Source organism: Trachypithecus francoisi, unplaced genomic scaffold (assembly GCF_009764315.1).
Source record: "Trachypithecus francoisi isolate TF-2019V2 unplaced genomic scaffold, Tfra_2.0 Lachesis_group4, whole genome shotgun sequence".
Taxonomy (NCBI): domain Eukaryota; kingdom Metazoa; phylum Chordata; class Mammalia; order Primates; family Cercopithecidae; genus Trachypithecus; species Trachypithecus francoisi.
Genome location: NW_022681469.1, coordinates 16952376 through 16974932, shown reverse-complemented (window position 1 = coordinate 16974932; position 22557 = coordinate 16952376). Strand labels below are relative to the sequence as shown.

Genomic DNA, 22557 nt, shown 5'->3' with positions numbered 1-22557 from the left:
TTTTAATGATATTGATTCTTCCTATCCATAAGCATGTAATGTTTTTCCATTTGTTTGTATAACCTCTGATTTTTTTTAGCAGCGTTTTTCAGTTTTCTTTGCAGAGATCTTTCATTTTCCTGGTTAGCTGTATTCTTAGGGGTGTATGTGTGTGTGTGTGTGTGGCAATTGTGAAGAGAATTGCATTCCTCATTTTGGCTTTCAGATTGACTGTTGTTGTTGTATGGGAGTGCATCATGTCATCTGCAAACAGGTATAGTTTAATTTCTTCTCTTCCTACTTAGGTGTTTTACTTCTTTCTCTTGCCTGATTGCTCTGGCCAGGACTTCCAATATTATGTTAAATAGGAGTGGTGAGAGAGAGTTTCTTGTTTTGGCTTTCAAGGTGAATGCTTCTAGCTTTTGCCCATTCAGTATGATGTTACCTGTCAGTTTGTTATAGACGGCTCTTATTATTTTGAGGTATGTTCCTTCATTTATTGAGAGTTTATTGAGAGTTTTTAACATGATGGGGTTTTGAATATTATCCCAAACCTTTTCTCCCTCTGTTGAGATAATCGTGTGGTTTTTATGTTTAGTTCTGTTTATGTGATAAATCACATTTATTGATTTGCATTATTGAAACAACTTTGCATCCCAGGGATAAAGCCTACTTGACCGTGGAGGATTAGCGTTTAGATGTGTTGCTGGATTCAGTTGGCCAATATTTTGTTGAGAATTTTTGCATCTATCTTCATCAAGGATATTGGCTTGAAGTTTTCTTTTTTGTTTTGTTTCTGCCAAATTTTGGTATCAGGATAATGCTAGCCTCATAGAATGAGTTAGGGAGGAATTCCTCCTCTTCAGTTTTTTGGAATAGTTACATTAGGAATGGTACCAGCTCTTCTTTATACATCTAGTAGAATTCGGCTGCGAATCTGTCTGGTCCTGGAGATTTTCTGATTGGTAGGCCTTTTATTACTGATTCAATTTTGGAATTCATTATTAGTCTGTTCATAAATTTAATTTCTTTCTGGTACAATCCTGTTAGGCTGTATGTTTCCAGGAATTTAAATGTTTCTTCTAGGTTTTGTAGCTTGTGTGCACAGCAGTGTTCATAGTAGTCTCTGAGGGTTTTTTGTACTTCTGTGGGGTCAGTGGTAATATCTCCTTTGTCATTTCTGATTGTATTTGGATCTTCTCTCTTCTTGGATCTTTGGATCTTCTCTCTTCTACAGTGGTAGAGGCAGCAGGGTTCTGGAGTGTGGGGACCCCTGCTGGCAACTTTATACAGGGTTGCACTGGTGGTGGTGGTGGTAGCACAGTGGCAGGCAGCTGATAGGTGCAGGTCTGTGTGTGTTTTCTGTGTGCCACAGGCAAGAGTGGTAACTCAGGACGGGGGAGATTTCACTGTTCTCTGTGCCTAGTTTCACTTCTGTGGCAGTGTTGGCACAAAGGCAGGGTGCTGGCAGGAGCAGGACTGGCTGTGTGCCTACCAAGGCTTTGACTGCAATGGTGGTCTTATGGGGAAAGGGGGAGTGGAGTGTACTCCCATTGCAGCAGTGGCATTGTTGGGTGCATGCACACAGGCTTGCTGGCAGTGCAAGGAAGGCCAAACCTGCCTGTGCACAGTCATACCAGCAAGGCAATGTGAAGGGTTTCTGTGGGCCCTGAGAAAGCTACAGTGTGGGGAGGGAGCAGGCAGGCTGCTGAGTGGCCACGGGGGCTGCCTCAGTGGAGTTCTCTGCTAGCCAGGCACTGTCCATCAGCACAGGAGCTATGGTTTGGGTCCCCAAGACACCCAAGGCTGCCCTCTAAGCAGGTGCTACCAGACTGGGGCCCCAGGAGATGCCAGCAGACCCACGGGTGCTCAGTTCAGAGCAGTCCTATCTGATGGCCAAGACTGCCTTGCACAATTTAGGTCTGACCTTCCCCCTAGGGTTAAATTCTCTTATGGTAGCAAATCGAACTTGGACAGATGTACTTCCCTGGACATGCTCCGCTATAGACGCTCCCACACCAAACCTGGGCTCACCTTCAGCTAGTGTGCTGCCCCTACCACTTCTCTAAGTAGCATTCCCTGTCAACTCAGGTGTCCATGGTGGTCAATGTGTCTCCTGCCAGGATTGCAGAGTCCCATGGTGAGAACAGGTTGCTCCATGCCAGTTCAACTCACCTGTTTCCCTGGAGTCGTGTAGGACCAGAAGTCAGTCTCAATGCATGGTAGCTCTGTGCAGCTCCCAGCTTCCCAGCGTCCTTCCCCTTTAGCACAGCTTCTGCATCTTTCCTCTGTCCGCTCTCAGTGCTTTCCCTCTGAAGATCTGTAAGTAGGGCAGCAGTCATCTGGGTACCTCGTGGCAGCTGTTCCACCTGGCTGTGACTAGTTGACCATCTTGCTCTCTGAAACTGCTCTAGATTTTCTAATTTGTGTGCATAGAGGTGTTCATAATAATCTCTGAACATATTTTGTATTTCCATGGGATCAGTTGTAGTGTCATCTTTGTCATTTCTCATTGTACTTATTCGGCTCTTCTCTCTCTCTTTTGTTGGTAATCTAGCTAACAGTCTATCTCTCATTTATTCTTTCAAAAAACAAACTTCTGGTTTCAGTGATATTTTGTATGGATTTTTGCATCTTGATTCTGTTCAGTTCTTCTCCAATTTGAGTTATTTCTTTTCTTCTGCTAGCCTCAGGATTGGTTTGTTCTTTTTTTTCCCCTAGCTCCTCTAGGTGTGATAGCAGATTGTTAATTTGAGATGTTTGTAACTTCTTGGTGTAGGTGTTTAGCACTCTATTCATCAACACTGCTTTTGCTGCAGGCCAAACTTTTTGATGTGTTGCATGTCAATTTTCATTAACTTCAAATAATTTTTTGATTCTTTGAAGAATCAAAGAATCTTTCATGTCATCATTCATCATTTCATCATTCACCCAAAAGTTGTTCAGGAGCAAGTTGTTAAATTTCCATGAAGAGAAATCCTTGATATTCATTTCTATTTTTATTGCACTATCGTCTGAGGGTATGCTGGGTATAATTTAAATTTTTTGAATTTATTAAGACTTGTTTATTACTGAGCATGTTGTCAATCTTAGAATATGCTCCATGTGCAGGGGAGAAACATGTATATTATGTGGTTATTGAGCGGAATATTTTGTAGATGTCTAATTGGTTAAGTGTTAAGTTTTAAATCTAGAATTTCATAGTTTTTTACCTTGATGATTTGTCTAATGCTGCCAATAGGGTGTTGAGCTCTCCCAGTATTATTCTGTCACTGTCATTTAATAGGCCAAGAAGAACTTGTTTTAAAAGGCTGGGTGCTTCTATGTCGGGTGTATATATATTCAGGACAGCTCAGTCGTCTTGTTGAACTGAACCCTTTATTATTAGGTAATTCTTTTCTCCATTCTTCTTGATTGTTGTTGGTTTAAAGTCTATTTTATGTAATATAGGAATAATGGCCCATGCTTTTTGGTTTTTGTTTCCATGATCTATCTTTCCCCATATCTTTTTTTTTTTTTTTGAGACAGGGTCTCACTCTATCACCCAGGCTGGAGTGCAATGGTGCAATCTCAGCTCACTGCAACCTCTGCCTCCTGGGTTCAAGTGATTCTCCTGCCTCAGCCTCCCAAGTAGCTGCGATTACAGGCACTCGCCACCACACCCAGCTAATTTTTTGTATTTTTAGTAGAGATGGGGTTTCACCATGTTAGCCAGGATGGTCTTGATCTCTTGATCTCATGATCCGCCCACCTTGGCCTCCCAAAGTGCTAGGATTACAGGCGTGAGCCACCGCACCCGGCCCCCATATCTTTACCTTGAGCCTGTGAGTGTCTTTCCATGTGAGATCGGTCTCTTGAAGACGGCAGACAGTTGAGTCTTATTTTTTACTCTAACTTATCATTCTATACCTTACAAGTGGGTAATTTAGACCATTTATGTTGAAGACCATTTATATTAATATGGGAGATTTTCATCCTTTCATTGTTTTGTTAACTTGTTTTGTGGGCTTGAAGTAATTGCTTTATAGTGTCTGTGGCCTTTGTGCTTAAGTGTGTTTTTGTGGTAGCAGGTATCCTTTTGTTTCTATGTCAAGTACTCCCTTAAGCACCTCTTGTAAGACTTGTTTAGTGATTACAAATTCCCTTAGTGTTTGCTTGTCTGAAATGAATTTTGTTTCTCATTTGTTTATATAGCTTAGCTTGGTAGGATATTCTTAAAATTTTAAGAATGCTGAAAATAGGCTGACAACCTCTTCTGGCTTGTAAGATTTCTGGTGAGACATCTGCTGTTAACCTAATAGAGTTCCCTTTGTAAGTAACCTCACCTTTCTCTCTAGCTGCCTTGAAGATTTTTCTTTTTTATTTAGCTTGGTGAATCTGATGACTGTGTGTCTTGTGGATGATTGTCTTGTATAGTACCTTGCAGAGGTTTCTATATTTCTTGAATTTGCATGGCAACATCTCTACTGAGATTGGGGAAATTTTCAAGAATAATATCCTTAAATGTGTTTTCCAGGTTGCCTACTCACTCTCCTCTGTCATGAATACCAGTGTGTCATAGGTTTGGTCTCTTTACATATTCTCATATTTCTCAGAAATTTACTTCATATTTAAAAATTCTTTTTTCTTTATTTTTGTCTCACTGACTTTGTTTGAAAGACCTGTCTTCAAGGTCTCAGATTCTTTCCCCAGCTTGGTCTATTCTGTTGTTATTTTTCCAGATTGTATTTTGAATTTCCTGTAATGAATGTTTTAATATCAGAAGTTCTGTTTGGTAGTTTCTTAATATGGCCATTTCATCTTTCAACTCTTGCATCATTTTAATGGATTCATTGGATTGATTTAAACTTTTCCCTTTATCTTGGTGAGCTTCCTTACCATTCCAGTTCTGAATTCAATATCTGTCATTTCAATCTGTTTAAGAACCATTGCTGGGGAGCTAGTATGCTCATTTGGAGGTAAGGGGACTCTCTGACTTTCTGGATTGCCAGTGTTCTTGTGCTGGTTCTTTCTTGAGAGGGCTGGTGTCCCTTTGTCTTTTTGAATTTGCTTTCATTTGAATGGGGCTTTGAAAAATTCTTTATTTTTCTTGAGGGTTTAATTGTGATATAAGGTGAGTATAGTTGATTGGGTTTGCCTCTGAGTCCCTTCAGAGGGTCAAGCCTCTGCACAAGAGCTTTATTTGTCGCTAGATACTTACCCTGGGTTTTACAGGTGATGTATACTGGAACAACATTTTTGGTGTAGTAACTTGGGCTATGATCCAATAGATAACACTGAAGAGTAATAGCCAGCAGATAGGCTCTTACTCAACTGTATGGATCTTTTCTCTTTCAGTGCATTTGCAGCAGTATTCTGTGGTGGGGGGGTGGGAGAGAGATGACATCCTTGCCAGTTCCATTGCCAGGTTTTACGGGAGCCTCCTCCAATCACTGGCACCATGCCTGCATTTCATTTGTTTGGTGTTCCAAGCCGTGGGGTTCCCCTGGGCAAAACCTACATTTGACAGACAGGCCACACCCTTTCTAGACCTGCCCTGTGGAGAGAGGAATGCCCCACTGCCACACCTGCCCACGAGCCTGCGTCTTAGTCTTCTCAGTGTTCTGAGAGTAGGAGCTCTTGCCCTGCATAAGCACTAGCCAAAGATGTCAGTTTGGCACTCCTGAATTGTGTGCTGTTCCTTTTTGGGGTGTTGGGACCTGGCTTATAGCTTTGTCCTCTGACCTCTCAAGGTTGGGTGCTGGCTGTGTTAGGGGAGCCAAAGTGCTTCCAGGCCCCTGGGAAAGCATTCAGGTGGGGCTGCCAGCAAAGCACTTATGCTGGACAGTGAAGGCTGTGCTGTGTACATGCCCTTGTGGGAGCAGCCAGGCAGTTGACTTGGAAGGAGCTGGCAGATAAGGGGCATGCAGAACAGAAATGCCACAAGCACATAGGAAGCCCTGTTCTCCTCTGGTCCAGCATCCAGCTGGGGTTAGAGGTACTCAGAGGAAGATGAGAGCCTTGGAGAATGGGCACCTATGGTAGCATTTTGCTGCAGCTGCACAATGTGCAAAAATCTCCTAGACTCCACTAGGCTGGAGCTGTCTCTGCCTACTTTTTGGGATGATCTCTCTGCCGATTTAAATGTCTGTGGGGGTTGTGGGGTCTTTTGTACCTAGTATCCCAGAGGTCTGCAGCAAGAGTGAGTATCCATGCAATCAATTTATTCACCCCTTACTTAGGAGGTATTTAGGGCTGGTAACTAGTACTCGTGCTGAGAAACCTTGTACAGGATTTCGAGCTTCCTCCCTCTTCAGCTTAGGCATTTGCATAGCTTCTCTATAAACTCTGTTTTCTCTATGAAGATCTGTTTGAAATAAGTTGGTCTGCTTGATATTTTGAGCTCTCTCAGTGGGAGAGGTACTCCATGGCTGTGTGTAGTTGGCCATCATTTCTCCCACAGGTATATTTGAACTCCATAATTCCCCCCACCAAAAAAAAAAAAAAAACTTTCCCAAACATTTCCTGTGAGGCATTAGATGGTGGGTTACAGGTCTCAATAGTAATCTTTAGGTAACTGTAGGATTATTGTTGTTCTTATAATGTTCTTGAGCAATACTTGCCACTTTTCACCATGAGTGAGTTCTGCTATGTTGGGTGAACAAGGTGAGGACCTTGTGTGAGTCCTTCAGGTAGCCCCAGACCTATTTGAATAGACATACACAGTACTTTCTGATTAAGGCTTGTTCTGCTCCCTCTGGAAGCGGGGTCCAGAGTTCCGTAGTGGAGATACAGACTGCTGCTGAGCTGGAGATAGTGTAGGCATAGGTAAATAAAAACGTGATAAAGTTTTCCTAACATTTTAAAGTTGTCTTCTTCTTGAATCAGTGTTTGCTTGGTTCCTGAAAAACTTTGAATGTTTTCCAGAGTTCTGTCGAAGTTGGTTCTGACAGTTTCTGCTGTTTTCTTTTGTTTCTCTGGAGGGAAAGGAGCTTGGAGCTTCTTAGGCTAATATTTTGCTCACATCATGCACCATTCCCTGCCCTGAGGATTTTTGATGTGTGTCTGGGAAACTTCTGTGGAGTCTTCTGCTTGCTGATAACTTGGGCTTTGTAGGGCTAAGGGGAATTAGGGAAATAAACATAAGAGCACATTGGGAAGCCGAGGCAAACAGATCACGAGGTCAAGAGATCAAGACCATCCTGGCCAACATGTTAAAACCCTGTCTGTACTAAAAATACAAAAATTAGCCGGGCGTGGTGGTGCGTGCCTGTAGTCCCAGCTACTCAGGAGACTGAGGCAGGAGAATCGCTTGAACCGGGGAGGAGGAGGTTGCAGTGAGCCTAGATTGCAGCACTGCACTCCAGCCTGGGTGACAGTGAGACTCTGTCTCCAAAAAAAAAAAAAAAAAGGCACAGAGGCCTGACTTGAACAGTTTGATGCTAACCAGGATTCAAAGTGTAGAGAAAGGAAGCCTGGATGTTGGCAGACTCTTGATGAGGAAGATTTTAACTTTGCTCATTATACCAAACTTCTAGGAGTTCTAAATCTTGATTAGGCTCAGGAGGGAAGATCTGAAACTTTCTTTGTTTTCTCCTTCACTGCGTCCCTTGGGTTTTTCTGAACTAACTTTCCTCAATGAATAACATTCCTTAGAGACATGTTGTGGAGGAAAAGACAGAGGGAGAGAGAAAGAGGGAAACTGTGAGGCACTGTGATTTCCGGACCTTTTCCTAAATACATATGTGAAGACAGTTTTCTCTTCCACTGAGAGGGAAGAAGTAGTAGCTTCTTCTGGCCCACAGAGCAGTCTCAGCACTATCAGGCATGTTGTAGTCTAGGTTGAGACTTAGACTCATACGGGTTTTCACTTCAATTTCATTGAAGAAGTGAATTCCAGCAGTTTCCATCTGTGTAGAAAAGAGTGAGCGTGGTTCAGGATGGAAAGTTCTAGACCTGCCAACTTTCTAGAACAAGGACATTCAGACCCTAATGGGTAAGCTATGAGAGAGGAAAAGGAGATTGGCTCATCTCCAAGTTCCTCCTGTACAGCAGAGAGCACTTTCAGCTCTTCTCTGATTCATTGCTGGATGCAATACAACTCCTTGCTATTGTCAAAACCATCCTTGACATCATCTCTACTTTCTTTTCATTTGGTCCTGGGCAAAGAGAGATTGTGGAAATCACTCTACTGAGCTCTTCCATCAAGTCTGTCCTTGTTACCCAACTGCCATTTTATAAGGAGTCTCAGAGAGAGGACTGAATTATGAGTGAGCAATGTCTCAGTGAAGACAGAAGGGAAAGAAAGCAGTTTCTTTCAACATTGGCCATAGCCAGATTTGGAGGGGCTTTGTTCATAGATTCATTCTTTAACTGATCGATTCATTGATTCACTCAAATTAGTACCACCTCATTCTATATGAGTTATAGTGAACAAAAATGACAATCTTTTTGCTTTCATGGTGCTTACATTGTAAAGTGAGTCAGAAAATAAAAAGTAAACATAATTTCTCATGATGAGCACTAAAGAGATAAATATAGTCTAATGAGGTGATAGAGAGTGAAGGGTTGTGTGTGTTCTTTTAGACAGCATGAAGAGAAAACCTGAACTCAGATACTTGACCAAAAACCTGAAAGAAGTGAAAAATAAAGCCCAGGAATTCTAAGTTACTCAGGATGCAGGGTCTATTTCATATAAGTGATAGCAGAATCTTTAATTTCTAATACGATTTTCGGAGAAAAATGTATTCATAGAAGAAATATAGGCCCTGAGGTGACTTCCTAAATTTACTGTTAGACTGAGACAAGAGCCATCTGTATTTAGGGGGTGGCCTGAACCCAGATGTCACACTTGGTGGCTTTGGGCTCCTGGTGGATCCAGGGCTTTGGATTATCCTGAAGGAAGAGGATGTTGAAATTGGACTAAAGTCTCCTATTTGTCAGAGTCAGCATAAATTCAGTGTAGGACAGGCAGAGGCTGAGGATAAAAGTTCTTCCTCTGTATTTCGTCTGAAATTTCTTTCTCTAAGAACAGTGAAAAGAGTTGTCAGAGTCTTGGAGAGAGATGGTCAGGCTCAACTCAACCCAGGTGCTGGTTGCCTGCCTTCTGTGAGAAGACACATTTACTGAGGACAGGAGCAAGGGAGGCTTTCTTCCCAAGATAGGGAGGAAGAAAGGAGTAATCCATGCAGGGAACCAGCTGACCAGTAGATTGAGAGCTCCTCAGTCCTTGCCTTCGAGAATTTATAGAAACTCCTCAGGAGACTTCCCCATCCTCACTCTCACCAGCACATAGCAATGATGATGAAGGTAAAGCAGAAGCTTTAAAACAAACATCCTATAAATGGAACCTACATTCTGATGAAACAAAGAAATCAAGTAACCAGCTCAGGGGCGTTGGCCAGGAGAACTTTTGTATAGAACATGATACTGGAGCAGGAATTTACAGGACAGAAAATACTTGGCAGACAGAGTAGTTTAGGAGCTTCCAGGTGGAAGGGAGTTAGTGGCAGAAGGGAACACACCGTGGTCCTGGAGGCTGACTGCTGGCTGTTCAGAGCAGAGCAGGAGGCAGGTGAACTGAGCATTGAGGGTGCAATGGTGCATGCTGGGCAGGGTACAGGTTCTCATGTCTACAGTATGGCACTGGGGACTGGGATCATCAACGCAATTTTCTTGGCATATTGTGCATAGTTAGAAAAATTACCCCTAAACTGGGCGAGGTGGCTCATACCTATAATCCCAGTACTTTGGGAGACTAAGGAGGGTGGATCACCTGAGGGCAGGAGTTTGAGACTAGCCTGACCAACATGGTGAAACCCCATCTCTACTAATAATACAAAAAAATTAGCTGGGTGTGGTGGCACATGCCTGTAATCTCAGCTACCCAGGAGGCTGAGGCAGGAATATCTCTTGAACCTGGGAGGTGGAGGTTACAGTGAGTCAAGATTGTGCTATTGCACTCCAGCCTGGGTGACAAGAGTGAAACTCCATCTCAAAAAAAAAAAAAAAAAAGAAAAAGAAAAAGAAAAAGAAAAGAAAAAGAAAAATTGCCCCTGACCATATACAGGGAATAATAGAAGACGAATGCCTACCCTTCTAGTCATGGTGTGCAGCCTGTGAGCAGGAGGGGGATTTCAGAACAGTTTCTACTTCTGTTGGGATGGGAAGCCATATCAACTGTGTGTTTTTTTCCTCTAGATTTCAGAAGGGAAAAACACTCAGAAGTAAATGTTGGGGAATTGCTCTAGCACCACTGAATTTTTTCTCTTAGGCTTCCCTGGCTCCCAAGAAGTACGCCGCATCCTTTTTGCAACCTTCTTCTTCTTGTACACAGTGACAGTGATGGGAAACATGGTCATCATCATCACTGTCTGTGTTGATAAACGTCTGCAGTCCCTCATGTATTTTTTCCTGGGTCACCTCTCTGTCCTGGAGATCCTGATCACATCCACAGCTGTCCCTTTTATGCTCGGGGGTTTGCTGCTTCCAGGCACTCAGATCATATCTTTGACAGCCTGTGCTGCACAGCTATATTTATACCTTTCTTTGGGTACCTCGGAGTTGGCATTAATGGGAGTGATGGCTGTGGACCGTTATGTGGCTGTGTGTAACCCTTTGAGGTACAACATCATTATGAACAGCAACACCTGCATTTGGGTGGTAATTATGTCATGGGTTTTTGGGTCTCTTTCTGAAATCTGGCCAGTTTATGCCACTTTTCAGCTTACTTTCTGCAAATCAAATGTGTTAGACCATTTTTACTGTGACGGAGGACAATTGCTCAAAGTATCCTGTGAGAACACTCTTTTCACAGAGTTTATTCTTTTTCTAATGGCTGTTTTCATTATCATTGGTTCTTTGATCCCTACAATTGTCTCCTACACCTACATCATCTCCACCATCCTCAAGATCCCGTCAGCCTCTGGGCAGAGGAAATCCTTTTCCAATTGTGCCTCCCACTTCAGCTATGTTGTGATCGGCTATGGCAGCTGCTTGTTTCTCTACGTGAAACCCAAACAAACACAGGCAGCTGAGTATAACAGGGTAGCATCACTGCTGGTTTTAGTGGTGACCCCTTTTCTGAACCTTTCATCTTCACCCTGAGGAATGACAAATTCATACAGGCCTTTGGAGATGGCATGAAACACTGCAATCAACTCCTTAAAAATTAAGTCTGTGCTGAGTACAGTTCAAATCCTCATCATGAATTTGAGTAATCTGATAGTACTAATTGAAACAAAATGATCATTCTCAAAATCAAACAGCTCATGATCTACAGTGGGTATTTAAGCTATGACGTGGCTTCAATTTATATTAAATTCTTTTTCCATGGAAGATCACCTCATTATTTTTTAAGTAGATATCTAAATTTATTAGCCCTCCATACTTATAATGCATGTTGTAAAATCAATGTGAGAAGTGTAAACATCTGAAAGATATTCAGTGTTTTGAACCCTTGGACCTGATAATGGGAAAAACAAGAGAAGTGTGATATATTTTCTTTTTCTTTTTTCTTTTTTTTTGAGACAGAATCTTGCTCTGTCATCCAGGCTGAAGTGCAGTGGTTCGATCTTGGCTCACTGCAAGCTCTGCCTCCCGGTTTCACGCTATTCTCCTGTCTCAGCCTCCCAAGTAGCTGGAGCTACAGGCGACTGCCACTAGGCCCGGCTAATTTTTTTGTATTTTTTAGTAGAGATGGGGTTTCACCATGCCAGGATGGTCTCGATCTCCTGACCTTGTGATCCATCTGTCTTGGCCTCCCAAAGTGCTGGGATTACAGGCGTGAGCCACCACGTCCGGCAAGTGTGATATATTTTCTTACATCTGACATACATCAAATGATCCTAGGTGCTGAGATTATCTTGCTCTATATTGCCATGTGGTTTCAAGGTGTCGTCTTATTGTGTAAACTCACCAGTACTTCTCTGAGTAATCTCAAGACCAGCACAAGCTTCAAACTTTCCTTGTTGATTCCTGCTTGCAGTGTCCAATAGCGATAGTTCCTTTCTTTTGGTTTTTTGATTGGCATTTGTAAGAGTGAACTCACTCCCCTACCCTAACTGCCTAGCAATCTTAAGGCTGAATGTGTGCTCTTACAGGTGCGTCTCAAATTGGTGGACCTTCTTAGGTGTGGATGGAAGATCTTAGAGAGAAGCATTTTATCTAATGTCACCCACATCATTATGCCAGCTTCAAATGAGGAAGGAAATGGAGCTGTGTTCTGTCTGGGAGGTGATGTGATAAGGGCCAGCTGGGCTTTCTGTGTCTTTGAGCTGAGGGTGGAATGGAGACAGGGCAGAGGGAGCCCCTTTTCCTGTGTCTTACACATTCTTCCATCCTGAAATAGCACTTTTGTCTCAGTGCTCCCTTCGCTCTCCCACTTCCCGCTCACCAGTTTTTTTTTTTTTTTTTTTTTTTTTTTGAGACGGAGTCTTGCTCTGTCACAGGCTGGAGTGCAGTGGCCGGATCTCAGTCACTGCAAGCTCCGCCTCCTGGGTTTACGCCATTCTCCTGCCTCAGCCTCCGAGTAGCTGGGACTACAGGCGCCCGCCACCTCGCCCGGCTAGTTTTTTTTGTATTTTTTAGTAGAGATGGGGTTTCACCATGCCAGGATGGTCTCGATCTCCTGACCTTGTGATCCATCTGTCTTGGCCTCCCAAAGTGCTGGGATTACAGGCGTGAGCCACCACGTCCGGCCAAGTGTGATATATTTTCTTACATCTGACATACATCAAATGATCCTAGGTGCTGAGATTATCTTGCTCTATATTGCCATGTGGTTTCAAGGTGTCGTCTTATTGTGTAAACTCACCAGTACTTCTCTGAGTAATCTCAAGACCAGCACAAGCTTCAAACTTTCCTTGTTGATTCCTGCTTGGCAGTGTCCAATAGCGATAGTTCCTTTCTTTTGGTTTTTTGATTGGCATTTGTAAGAGTGAACTCACTCCCCTACCCTAACTGCTAGCAATCTTAAGGCTGAATGTGTGCTCTTACAGGTGCGTCTCAAATTGGTGGACCTTCTTAGGTGTGGATGGAAGATCTTAGAGAGAAGCATTTTATCTAATGTCACCCACATCATTATGCCAGCTTCAAATGAGGGAAGGAAATGGAGCTGTGTTCTGTCTGGGAGGTGATGTGATAAGGGCAGCTGGGCTTTCTGTGTCTTTGAGCTGAGGGTGGAATGGAGACAGGGCAGAGGGAGCCCCTTTTCCTGTGTCTTACACATTCTTCCATCCTGAAATAGCACTTTTGTTCTCAGTGCTCCCTTCGCTCTCCCACTTCCCGCTCAGTTTCTTTTTTTTTTTTTTTTTTTTTTTTTTGAGACGGAGTCTTGCTCTGTCACCCAGGCTGGAGTGCAGTGGCCGGATCTCAGCTCACTGCAAGCTCCGCTCCTGGGTTTACGCCATTCTCCTGCCTCAGCCTCCCGAGTAGCTGGGACTACAGGCGCCCGCCACCTCGCCGGCTAGTTTTTTTTGTATTTTTTAGTAGAGACGGGGTTTCACCGTATTCACCAGGATGGTCTCGAACTCCTGACCTCGTGATCCGCCCGTCTCGGCCTCCCAAAGTGCTGGGATTACAGGCTTGAGCCACCGCGCCCGGCCTCAGTTTCTTTCTTCATTCCTTTTTGCGTCTCTCTCTGTGACTACAAGATTCATTTGTTTGTTTCTTTTCCCCCTTGCTTTCTCGCAAAACCCAAGTTTACCAAGCTGCCTTCTAGCTCTACACTGAACTCCCTTAATTCCTGTATCTCAGTTCCTGTATTGTCCCATCCTCTCCCTAGTTCCTGTCATATTCACAATTTGCAATTAATATTTCTGTATTGCATGACACATTTTTCTGCATCATTACACAAGTGATTACACAAGTCTGGTGGCAACCCAAATGGACATCAAAAGATGACCACTTATATATTTTATGGGACTTTCATTCAGTTGCTGTTATATGAGGATTGGAAACATGAGGGTTTTCTGTATCAATAAAAAGCAACTGGGATTACAGTGGCTGTCATCCCAGCACTTTGGGAGGCTGAGTGGGCAGATCACAAGGTCAGGAGTTCGACATCAGCCTGACCAACATAATGAAACCCCGTCTCTACTAAAAATACAAAAATTAAAAATTTAAAAATTAGCCGGGCGTGGTGGCGTGCATCTGTAATCCCAGCTTCAGTATCACTTTGGGAGGCTGAGGCAGGAGAATCGCTTGAACCCGGGAGGCAGAGGTAACAGTGAGCTAAGATTGTGCCATTACGCTCTAGTCCGGGCGACAGAGTGAGACTCTGTCTCAGAAAAAAAAAAAAAAAAAAAAAAAAAAAAAAATCTCTCTCTCTCTCTCTCTCTCTCTCTCTCTCTCTCTCTCTCTCCAAAATACACTGTTGAGTAAGAAAAGTGAAGAAGAGAAAATGTTTATTGGTTTCCTTTTTGTAAGAACAAAGTACAACTTAATTTATATTCGTATTTGTATATAGTTGTGTAAAGAAACATCTGAGAGGGAAACCAGGAAATGGGTTACCTTGGGGATGTGTTTTTGGGAATGACATTTATGGGAATGGTCTGTGAAGGAAAACTGTTTATGGTACAGCTGTGTACATTGCTTTCACTTCTACTTCACAATAATGTCATACTATCTCAAAAATGAAAGACTTCATTCTGCTTCTAATTGCCAAGGAAAGTTTGCTTGTTTATCCACATAATTGATTGTAACAAAGGAGATATTTTGGCAGAAGGGTCTTTATTAACTCTGAATATTTTGTAAAGATTTCCTGGAGCTAAGTAGGATAAATGGAAGAATAATAAGGGAGAAGAGATGGAGCTTCACATTTTTCTTATCCTGAGGCCTTCACTACTTTTATAAAAATATACAGATATTCTTTAGACATTGCGGGTATTACTTTATATTATCTTATGTATGTTGAAAATATGTTGACTTTTTAGTTTTTAATGAAATCTTGTCATGTAAAAGTATTAATTTTCCTTTTGTCAAATTAGTAATTTCTTTTGTGATTTGTATGTGCATATATTGTTAACGAATTTTTTATTCAAAAGGTTAAAAAATTGTCTTTTAAAATATCTAGGGTTGAGCGCAGTGGCTCACGCCTGTAATCCCAGCACTTTGGGAGGCTGAAGCAGGCAGATCACTTGAGGTCAGGAGTTTGAGACCAGTGTGGCCAAAATGGTGAAACCCTGTCTCTCCTAAAAATTTTTAAAAATTAGCCAGGCGTGGTGGCATGTGCCTGTAATCCCACCTACTCAGGAGACCAAGGCATGAGAATCACTTGATCCTGGAAGGCGGAGGTTGCAGTGAGCCAAGATCACGCCACTGCACTCCGGCCTGAGTGACAGAGTTAGACTCTGTCTTAAAAAAAAACAAACTATGCAGTTTGACAATGTAGATGCAGTAGGACAATGTTTTTAAAAAGAGAAGAATGGGGATAGTATATGCAAATATATATTTTTTACTATATTTTATATTCTAGTGTACATGTGCACAACGTGCAGGTTTATTACATATGTATACATGTGTCATGTTGGTGTGCTGCACCCATCAACTCGTCATTTACATTAGGTATATCTCCTAATGCTATCCTTCCCCCCTCCCCTCACCCCACAACAGGCCCCAGTGTGTGATGCTCCCCCTCCTGTGTCCAAGTGATCTCATTGTTCAATTCCCACCTATGAGTGAGAACATGCGGTGTTTGGTTTTCTGTTCTTGTGATAGTTTGCTGAGACTGATGGTCTCCAGCTGCATCCATGTCCCTACAAAGGACATGAACTCATCCCTTTTTGTGGCTGCATAGTATTCCACAGTGTATATGTGCCACATTTTCTTAATCCAGTCTGTCACTGATGGACATTTGGGTTGGTTCCCAGTCTTTGCTATTGTGAATAGTGCCGCAATAAACATACGTGTGCATGTGTCTTTATAGCAGCATGATTTATAATCCTTTGGGTATATACCCAGTAATGGGATGACTGGGTCAAATGGTATTTCTAGTTCTAGATCCTGGAGGAATCACCACACTGTCTTCCACAGTGGTTGAACTAATTTCCAGTCCCACCAACAGTGTAAAAGTGTTCCTATTTCTCTACATCCTCTCCAGCGTCTGTTGTTTCCTGACTTTTTAATGATTGCCATTCTAACTGGTGTGATATGGTATCTCATTGTGGTTTTGGTTTGCATTTCTCTGATGGCTAGTGATGATGAGCAATTTTCATGTGTCTGTTGGCTGCATAAATGTCTTCTTTTGAGAAGTGTCTGTTCATATCCTTTGCCCACTTTTTGATGATGGGATTGTTTGTTTTTTTCTTGTAAATTTGTTTGAGTTCTTTGTAGGTTCTGGATATTAGCCCTTTGTCAGATGAGTAGATTGCAAAAATTTTCTCCCATTGTGTAGGTTGCCTGTTCACTCTGATGGTAGTTTCTTTTGCTGTGCAGAAGCTCTTTAGTTTAATTAGATCCCATTTCTCTTTGGCTTTTGGTTTTTGTTGCCATTGTTTTGGCTTTTGTTGCCATTGTTTTGATCCAACTCTGTCACTCAGGCTGGAGTGCAGTGGCGTGATCTTGGCTCACTGCAACCTCCGCCTCCCAGGATCATTGTTTTGCCATTGTTTTTGGTGTTTTAAACATGAAGTCCTTGCCCATGCCTATGTCCTGAATGGTATTGCCTATGTTTTCTTCTAGGGTTTTTATGGTTTTAGGTCTAGCATTTAAGTCTCTAATCCATCTTGAATTAATTTTTGTATAAGGAGTAAGGAAGGGATCCAGTTTCAGCTTTCTACTTATGACTAGCCAATTTCCCCAGCACCATTTATTAAATAGGGAATCCATTCCCCATTTCTTGTTTTTGTCAGGTTTGTCAAAGATCAGATGGTTGTAGTTGTGTGGTATTATTTCTGAGGGCTCTGTTCTGTTTCATTGGTCTATATATCTGTTTTGGTACCAGTACCATGCTGTTTTGGTTACTGTAGCTTTGTAGTATAGTTTGAAGTCAGGTAGCATGATGCCTCTGGCTTTGTTCTTTTGACTTAGGATTGTCTTGGCAATGTGGGCTGTTTTTTGGTTCCATAGAACTTTAAAGTAGTTTTTTCCAATTCTGTGAAGAAAGTCATTGGTAGCTTAATGGGGATGGCATTGAATCTATAAATTACCTTGGGCAGTATGCCCATTTTCAGGATATTGATTCTTCCTATCCATGAGCATGGAATGTTCTTCCATTTGTTTGTGTCCTCTTTTATTTCATTGAGCTGTGGTTTGTAGTTCTCCTTGAAGAGGTCCTTCACATCCCTTGTAAGTTGGATTCCTAGGTATTTTATTTTCTTTGAAGCAATTGTGAATGGGAGTTCATTCATGATTTGGCTCTCTGTTTGTCTGTTATTAGTGTATAGGAATGCTTGTGACTTTTGCACATTGATATTTTATCCTGAGACTTTGCTGAAGTTGCTTATCAGCTTAAGGAGATTTTGGGCTGAGACGATGGGGTTTTCTAAATACACAATCATGTCATCTGTAAACAGGGACAATTTGACTTCCTCTTTTCATAATTGAATACCCTTTATTTCTTTCTCTTGCCTGAGTGCCCTGGCCAGAACTTTCAACACTATGTTGAATAGAAGCAGTGAGAGAGGGCATCCCTGTCTTGTGCCAGTTTTTAAGGGTAATGCTTCCAGGTTTTGCCCATTCAGTATGATATTGGCTGTGGGTTTGTCATAAATAGCTCTTATTATTTTGAGATACGTTCCATCAATACCAAATTTATTGAGAGTTTTTAGCATGAAGGGCTGTTGAATTTTGTCAAAGGCCTTTGCTGCATCTATTGAGATAATCATGTGGTTTTTGTCTTTGGTTCTGTTTATATGCTAGATTAAGTTTATTGATTTGCATATGTTGAACCAGTCTTGCATCCCAGGAATGAAGCCCACTTGATCATGGTGGATAAGCTTTTTGATGTGCTGCTGGATTCGGTCTGCCAGTATTTTATTGAGGATTTTTGCATCGATGTTCTTCAGGGATATTGGTCTAAAATTCTCTTTTTTTGTTGTGTCTCTGCCAGGCTTTGGTATCAGGATGATGTTGGCCTCATAAAATGAGAGAGGATTCCCTCTTTTTCTATTGATTGGAATAATTTCAGAAGGAATGGTACCAGCTCCTCTTTGTACCTCTGGTAGAATTCGGCTGTGAATCCGTCTGGTCCTGGACTTTTTTTGGTTGGCAGGCTGTTAATTATTGCCTCAATTTCAGAACCTGTTATTGGTCCATTAAGGGATTCGACTTCTTCTTGGTTTAGTCTTGGGAGGGTGTATGTGTCCAGGAATTTCTCCATTTCTTCTAGATTTTCTAGTTTATTAGAGGTGTTTATAGTATTCTCTGATGGTAGTTTGTATTTCTGAGGGATCAGTGGTGATATCCTCTTTCTCACTTTTTAACGCATCTATTTGATTCTTTTCTCTTTTCTTCTGTATTAGTCTTGCTAGCAGTCTATCAATTTTGTTGATGTTGTCAAAAAGCCAGCTCCTGAATTCACTGATTTTTTGAAGGGATTTTTGTGTCTCCATCTCCTTCAGTTTTGCTCTGATCTTAGTTATTTCTTGCCTTCTGCTAGCTTTTGAATGTATTTGCTGTTGCTTCTCTAGTTCTTTTAGTTGTGATGTTAGGGTGTCAATTTTAGATCTTTCCTGCTTTCTCTTGTGGGCATTTAGTGCTATCAGTTTCCCTCTACACACTGCTTTAAATGTGTCCCAGAGATTCTGGTATGTTGTATCTTTGTTTTCATTGATTTCAAAGAACATCTTTATTTGTGCCTTCATTTCGTTATGTACCCAGTAGTCATTCAGGAGCAGGTGGTTCAGTTTCCATGTAGTTGAGCAGTTTTGATTGAGTTTCTTAGTCCTGAGTTCTAGTTTGATTGCACTGTGTTCTGAGAGACAGTTTGTTATAATTTCTGTTCTTTTACATTTGCTGAGGAGTGCTTTACTTCCAAATATGTGGTCAATTTTGGAATAAGTGTGATGTGGTGCTGAGCAGAATGTATATTCTATTGATTTGGGGTGGAGAGTTCTGTAAATGTCTATTAGGTCCACTTGGTGCAGAGTTGAGTTCAATTCCTGGATATCCTGTTAACTTTCTGTCTCATTGATCTGTCTAATGTTGACAGTGGGGTGTTAAAGTCTCCCATTATTATTGTGTGGGAGTCTAGATCTCTTTGTAAGTCTCTAAGGACTTGATTTATGAATCTGGATGCTCCTGTATTGGGTGCATATATATTTAGGATAGTTAGCTCTTCTTGTTGAATTGATCCCTTTACCATTATGTAATGGCCTTCTTTGTCTCTTTTGATCCTTGTTGGTTTAAAGTCTGTTTTATCAGAGACTAGGATTGCAACCCCTGCCTTTTTTTGTTTTCCATTTGCTTGGTAGATCTTCCTCCATCCCTTTATTTTGAGCCTATGTGTGTCTCTGCACGTGAGATGGGTCTCCTGAATACAGCATACTGATGGGTCTTGACTCTTTATCCAATTTACCAGTCTGTGTCTTTCCATTGGACCATTTAGCCCATTTGCATTTAAGGTTAATATTGTTATGTGTGAACTTGATCCTGTCATTATGATGTTAGCTGGTTATTTTGCTCGTTAGTTGATGCAGTTTCTTCCTAGCATCGATGGTCTTTACATTTTCGCATGTTTTAGTATATGCAAATATTTAAAAAATGTTTTCAGTAATTATATTCAGGAATATAGTATTCGTGTTTTATAACTGTTGCATGTGTAATGTCAGATAAAGCAAATGAATGTTTAGTGAATATTCTAATTTTAAATGTAATATAGAGGAGCTTAGGGAAAGTTGTTAGAGTCTTCTGTTTAAATTATATATATGATGGATTCATGGTTAATCTATCTACCTATCTACCACCCATTTACCTATTTACCTGCTGGCTTTGTCCACTCAAAATTCTAATAACATTGACCATTCCAATAAATATCATCATTCCTAGGTTCAGATTGTTGTATCGCAATAATTTTTCTTGATGTGAGAATCTAGGGCTTCTTGGAGAAATGACTGATTCCAGATTTAGAACAGGAAACCTATAAGAGGAGCTTGAAACAGATGAATATGTTCAATTGCCCCATGTGGATGAAATTAGCAAAACCCACATTATGGAAAACTCTACTGTCAAAATACCTGAGTTCTTCAACAAGTAGATTGGAGGAAAGTGAATGGGCTATACAGAGAATCTATCGATTAAAGTAGACTTAAAACATATAGAATTACAAAATGGACAACACTAAGTTATAATGTGTAACAATTCAAACTAGGATGATTAAACTGTTCAGGAAAGCAAAGCAGTAATTTCTTAAAGGTTGAGAATTGTAGTTTTTGCTGATGATGTGAGCATTGCAATTGTAATGGAACACACAAATGGATTTATGTGACTGCTATCAAACTTCTGTTTCTTCATCTTGGTAGTGATTGCAATTATTATGAAGTGGTTCACCTTGTAACAATTATACATCATGGAAGCAGACAGGGTGGCCGGTGAGAGCGGAGTTAGAGGCAGATGTCCAGTGTATTGAGAAAGAGTGCATGCTAGAGTGGGTGGGTTTTCATGTTTATTATTTGGTATTCATGACTGGATTTCATCTTCTTGAACATATACATTTATCTTCGTAAGATATATATTCTTCATGAAGTATTTGACATCAACCTTGTGTAGAATATAGTAGAGACAGGTTATGCAGTTGAGGAGCAGGAGAGGAATGTTTTTTCAACCTGAAATGTCCTTAATCTTTTTAGAATGAGAAGCAGTTATTCTCCCTCTTTTACTCTCTAGATTTCACAAGGAACAAGGGCTTAGAACTAAATGCTAATGAATTACTCTAGTGCCACTGAATTTTGTCTCCTTGGTTTCCCTGGCTCTGAAGAACTACATTATATCCTTTTTGCTATATTCTTCTTTTCCTACTTGGTGACATTAATGGGAAACACAGTCATCATCATGACTGTCTGTGTGGATAAACGTCTGCAGTCCCCCATGTATTTCCTCCTCGGCCACCTATCTGCCCTGGAGATCCTGGTCACCACCATAATCGTCCCCGGGATGCTTTTGGGATTGCTGTTCCCTGGGATGCAGACAGTATCTTTGTCTGCCTGTGTTGTCCAGCTCTTCCTGTACCTTTCTATGGGGACATTACTTGGATCAATGGCTGTGGACTGTTCTATGGCTGTGTGTAACCCTTTGAGGTGCAACATCATTATGAACAGACACACCTGCAACTTTGTGGTTCTTGTGTCATGGGTGTTTGGGTTTCTTTTTCAAATCTGGGCGGTCTACTTCACGCTTCAGCTTACTTACTACAAATCAAATGTGGTAAACAATTTTTTCTGTGACCAAGGGCAGTTGTTCAAATTATCCTGCAATAATACTTTTTTCACGGAATTTATCCTCTTCTTAACGGCTGTTTTGTTCTCTTTGGTTCTTTGATCCCTACAATTGTCTCCTACACCTACATCATCTCCACCATTCTCAAGATCCTGTCAGCCTCTGGCCAGAGGAAATCCTTCTCCACTCTTGCATCCCACTTCACCTGTGTTGTGATGGGCTACGGCAGCTGCTTGTTTCTCTACTTGAAACCCAAGCAAACACAGGCAGCTGATTACAATCGGGTAGTTTTCTTGATGGTTTCAGTAGTAACTCCTTTCCTCAATCCTTTCATCTTCACCCTCCGGAATGATAAAGTCATAGAGGCCCTTCGGGATGGGGTAAAATGCTGCTGTCAACTATTCAGGAATTAGCCTTGCTCTGAGGCATTTTACATGATGAAGCACTTAGTATGGATTCTAGAATAATCTGAAAAGAACTTGCTCGTCTTTGAACTGCATCAAAATTATTATCATTATCAAATAATTAGTGTGCAACAAAAGACTTTTAAGTTACAGCTACGGTTTTTAATATGGTTAGTTGTTACTTGAAACTCAGTTTATTATTTTTAAGACATGTCTTGCTATCTATCTATCATCTGCCTTTCTTAAGATATAATGATTTCACAATTAAGCTTTGAAAAATTAGATGTCAGAGATAGACTATCTATATAGTCTAGAAAGTAGACTAGTGGTTGCTTAGGGCTGAGGGGAAAGCAGACATAGGGTAGTGATAGCTAAGGGGTACAGACTTTCTTTTTGAGATGATGGCTGTAAATATCTATGAATATACCAAACACCATTGAACTGTACATTTTCAATGAGTTAATTTTATGGAATGTGAATTATATTTCAATAAAGCTATTGAAAATAGTATATTAGATGGTGAAGAAGTATTGTGAAGAAAAGTGAAAAAAGGGAATATCTCTTGTGGGAGTGTTGAAATTTCAAATAAGGTTTTCAGGGAAGGATTGAGAGAGGTAAGATTGAGAGAGGTAAGATGGTGATACATTTGGAAACCTGTTAAAGAACATTCCAGGCATAGTGAGTAATAAGTGGGAGATCCTAGGGAAGGCATAGCAAAGATGCTGAAATGGAGTGTGCAAAGGAGAAAGCAATTGCAGTCAGAGTGGTAACTGGAATGCAGACCATGTAGAGCCTTGTGAGCCTTTTTTTCCCCAGGTATGCA

General features: G+C 41.3%; 2 protein-coding genes across 2 annotated transcripts; both read left to right on the top strand.

The window, feature by feature from the left end:
- The first annotated feature begins 9986 nt into the window (after positions 1 to 9986).
- Positions 9987 to 11064, top strand: LOC117073004 (putative olfactory receptor 9A1). The gene has a single exon (XM_033193491.1). It carries the CDS (start codon positions 10189 to 10191, stop codon positions 11062 to 11064), a length of 876 nt encoding a protein of 291 aa, XP_033049382.1. The 5' UTR covers positions 9987 to 10188.
- Positions 11065 to 20811: 9747 nt separating this feature from the next.
- LOC117073208 (olfactory receptor 9A4) lies at positions 20812 to 21743 on the top strand. Its single transcript, XM_033193780.1, is given in 2 exon segments — positions 20812 to 21406; positions 21409 to 21743. Coding segments are annotated over 2 exon segments (930 nt in total).
- The last annotated feature ends 814 nt before the right edge of the window (positions 21744 to 22557 follow it).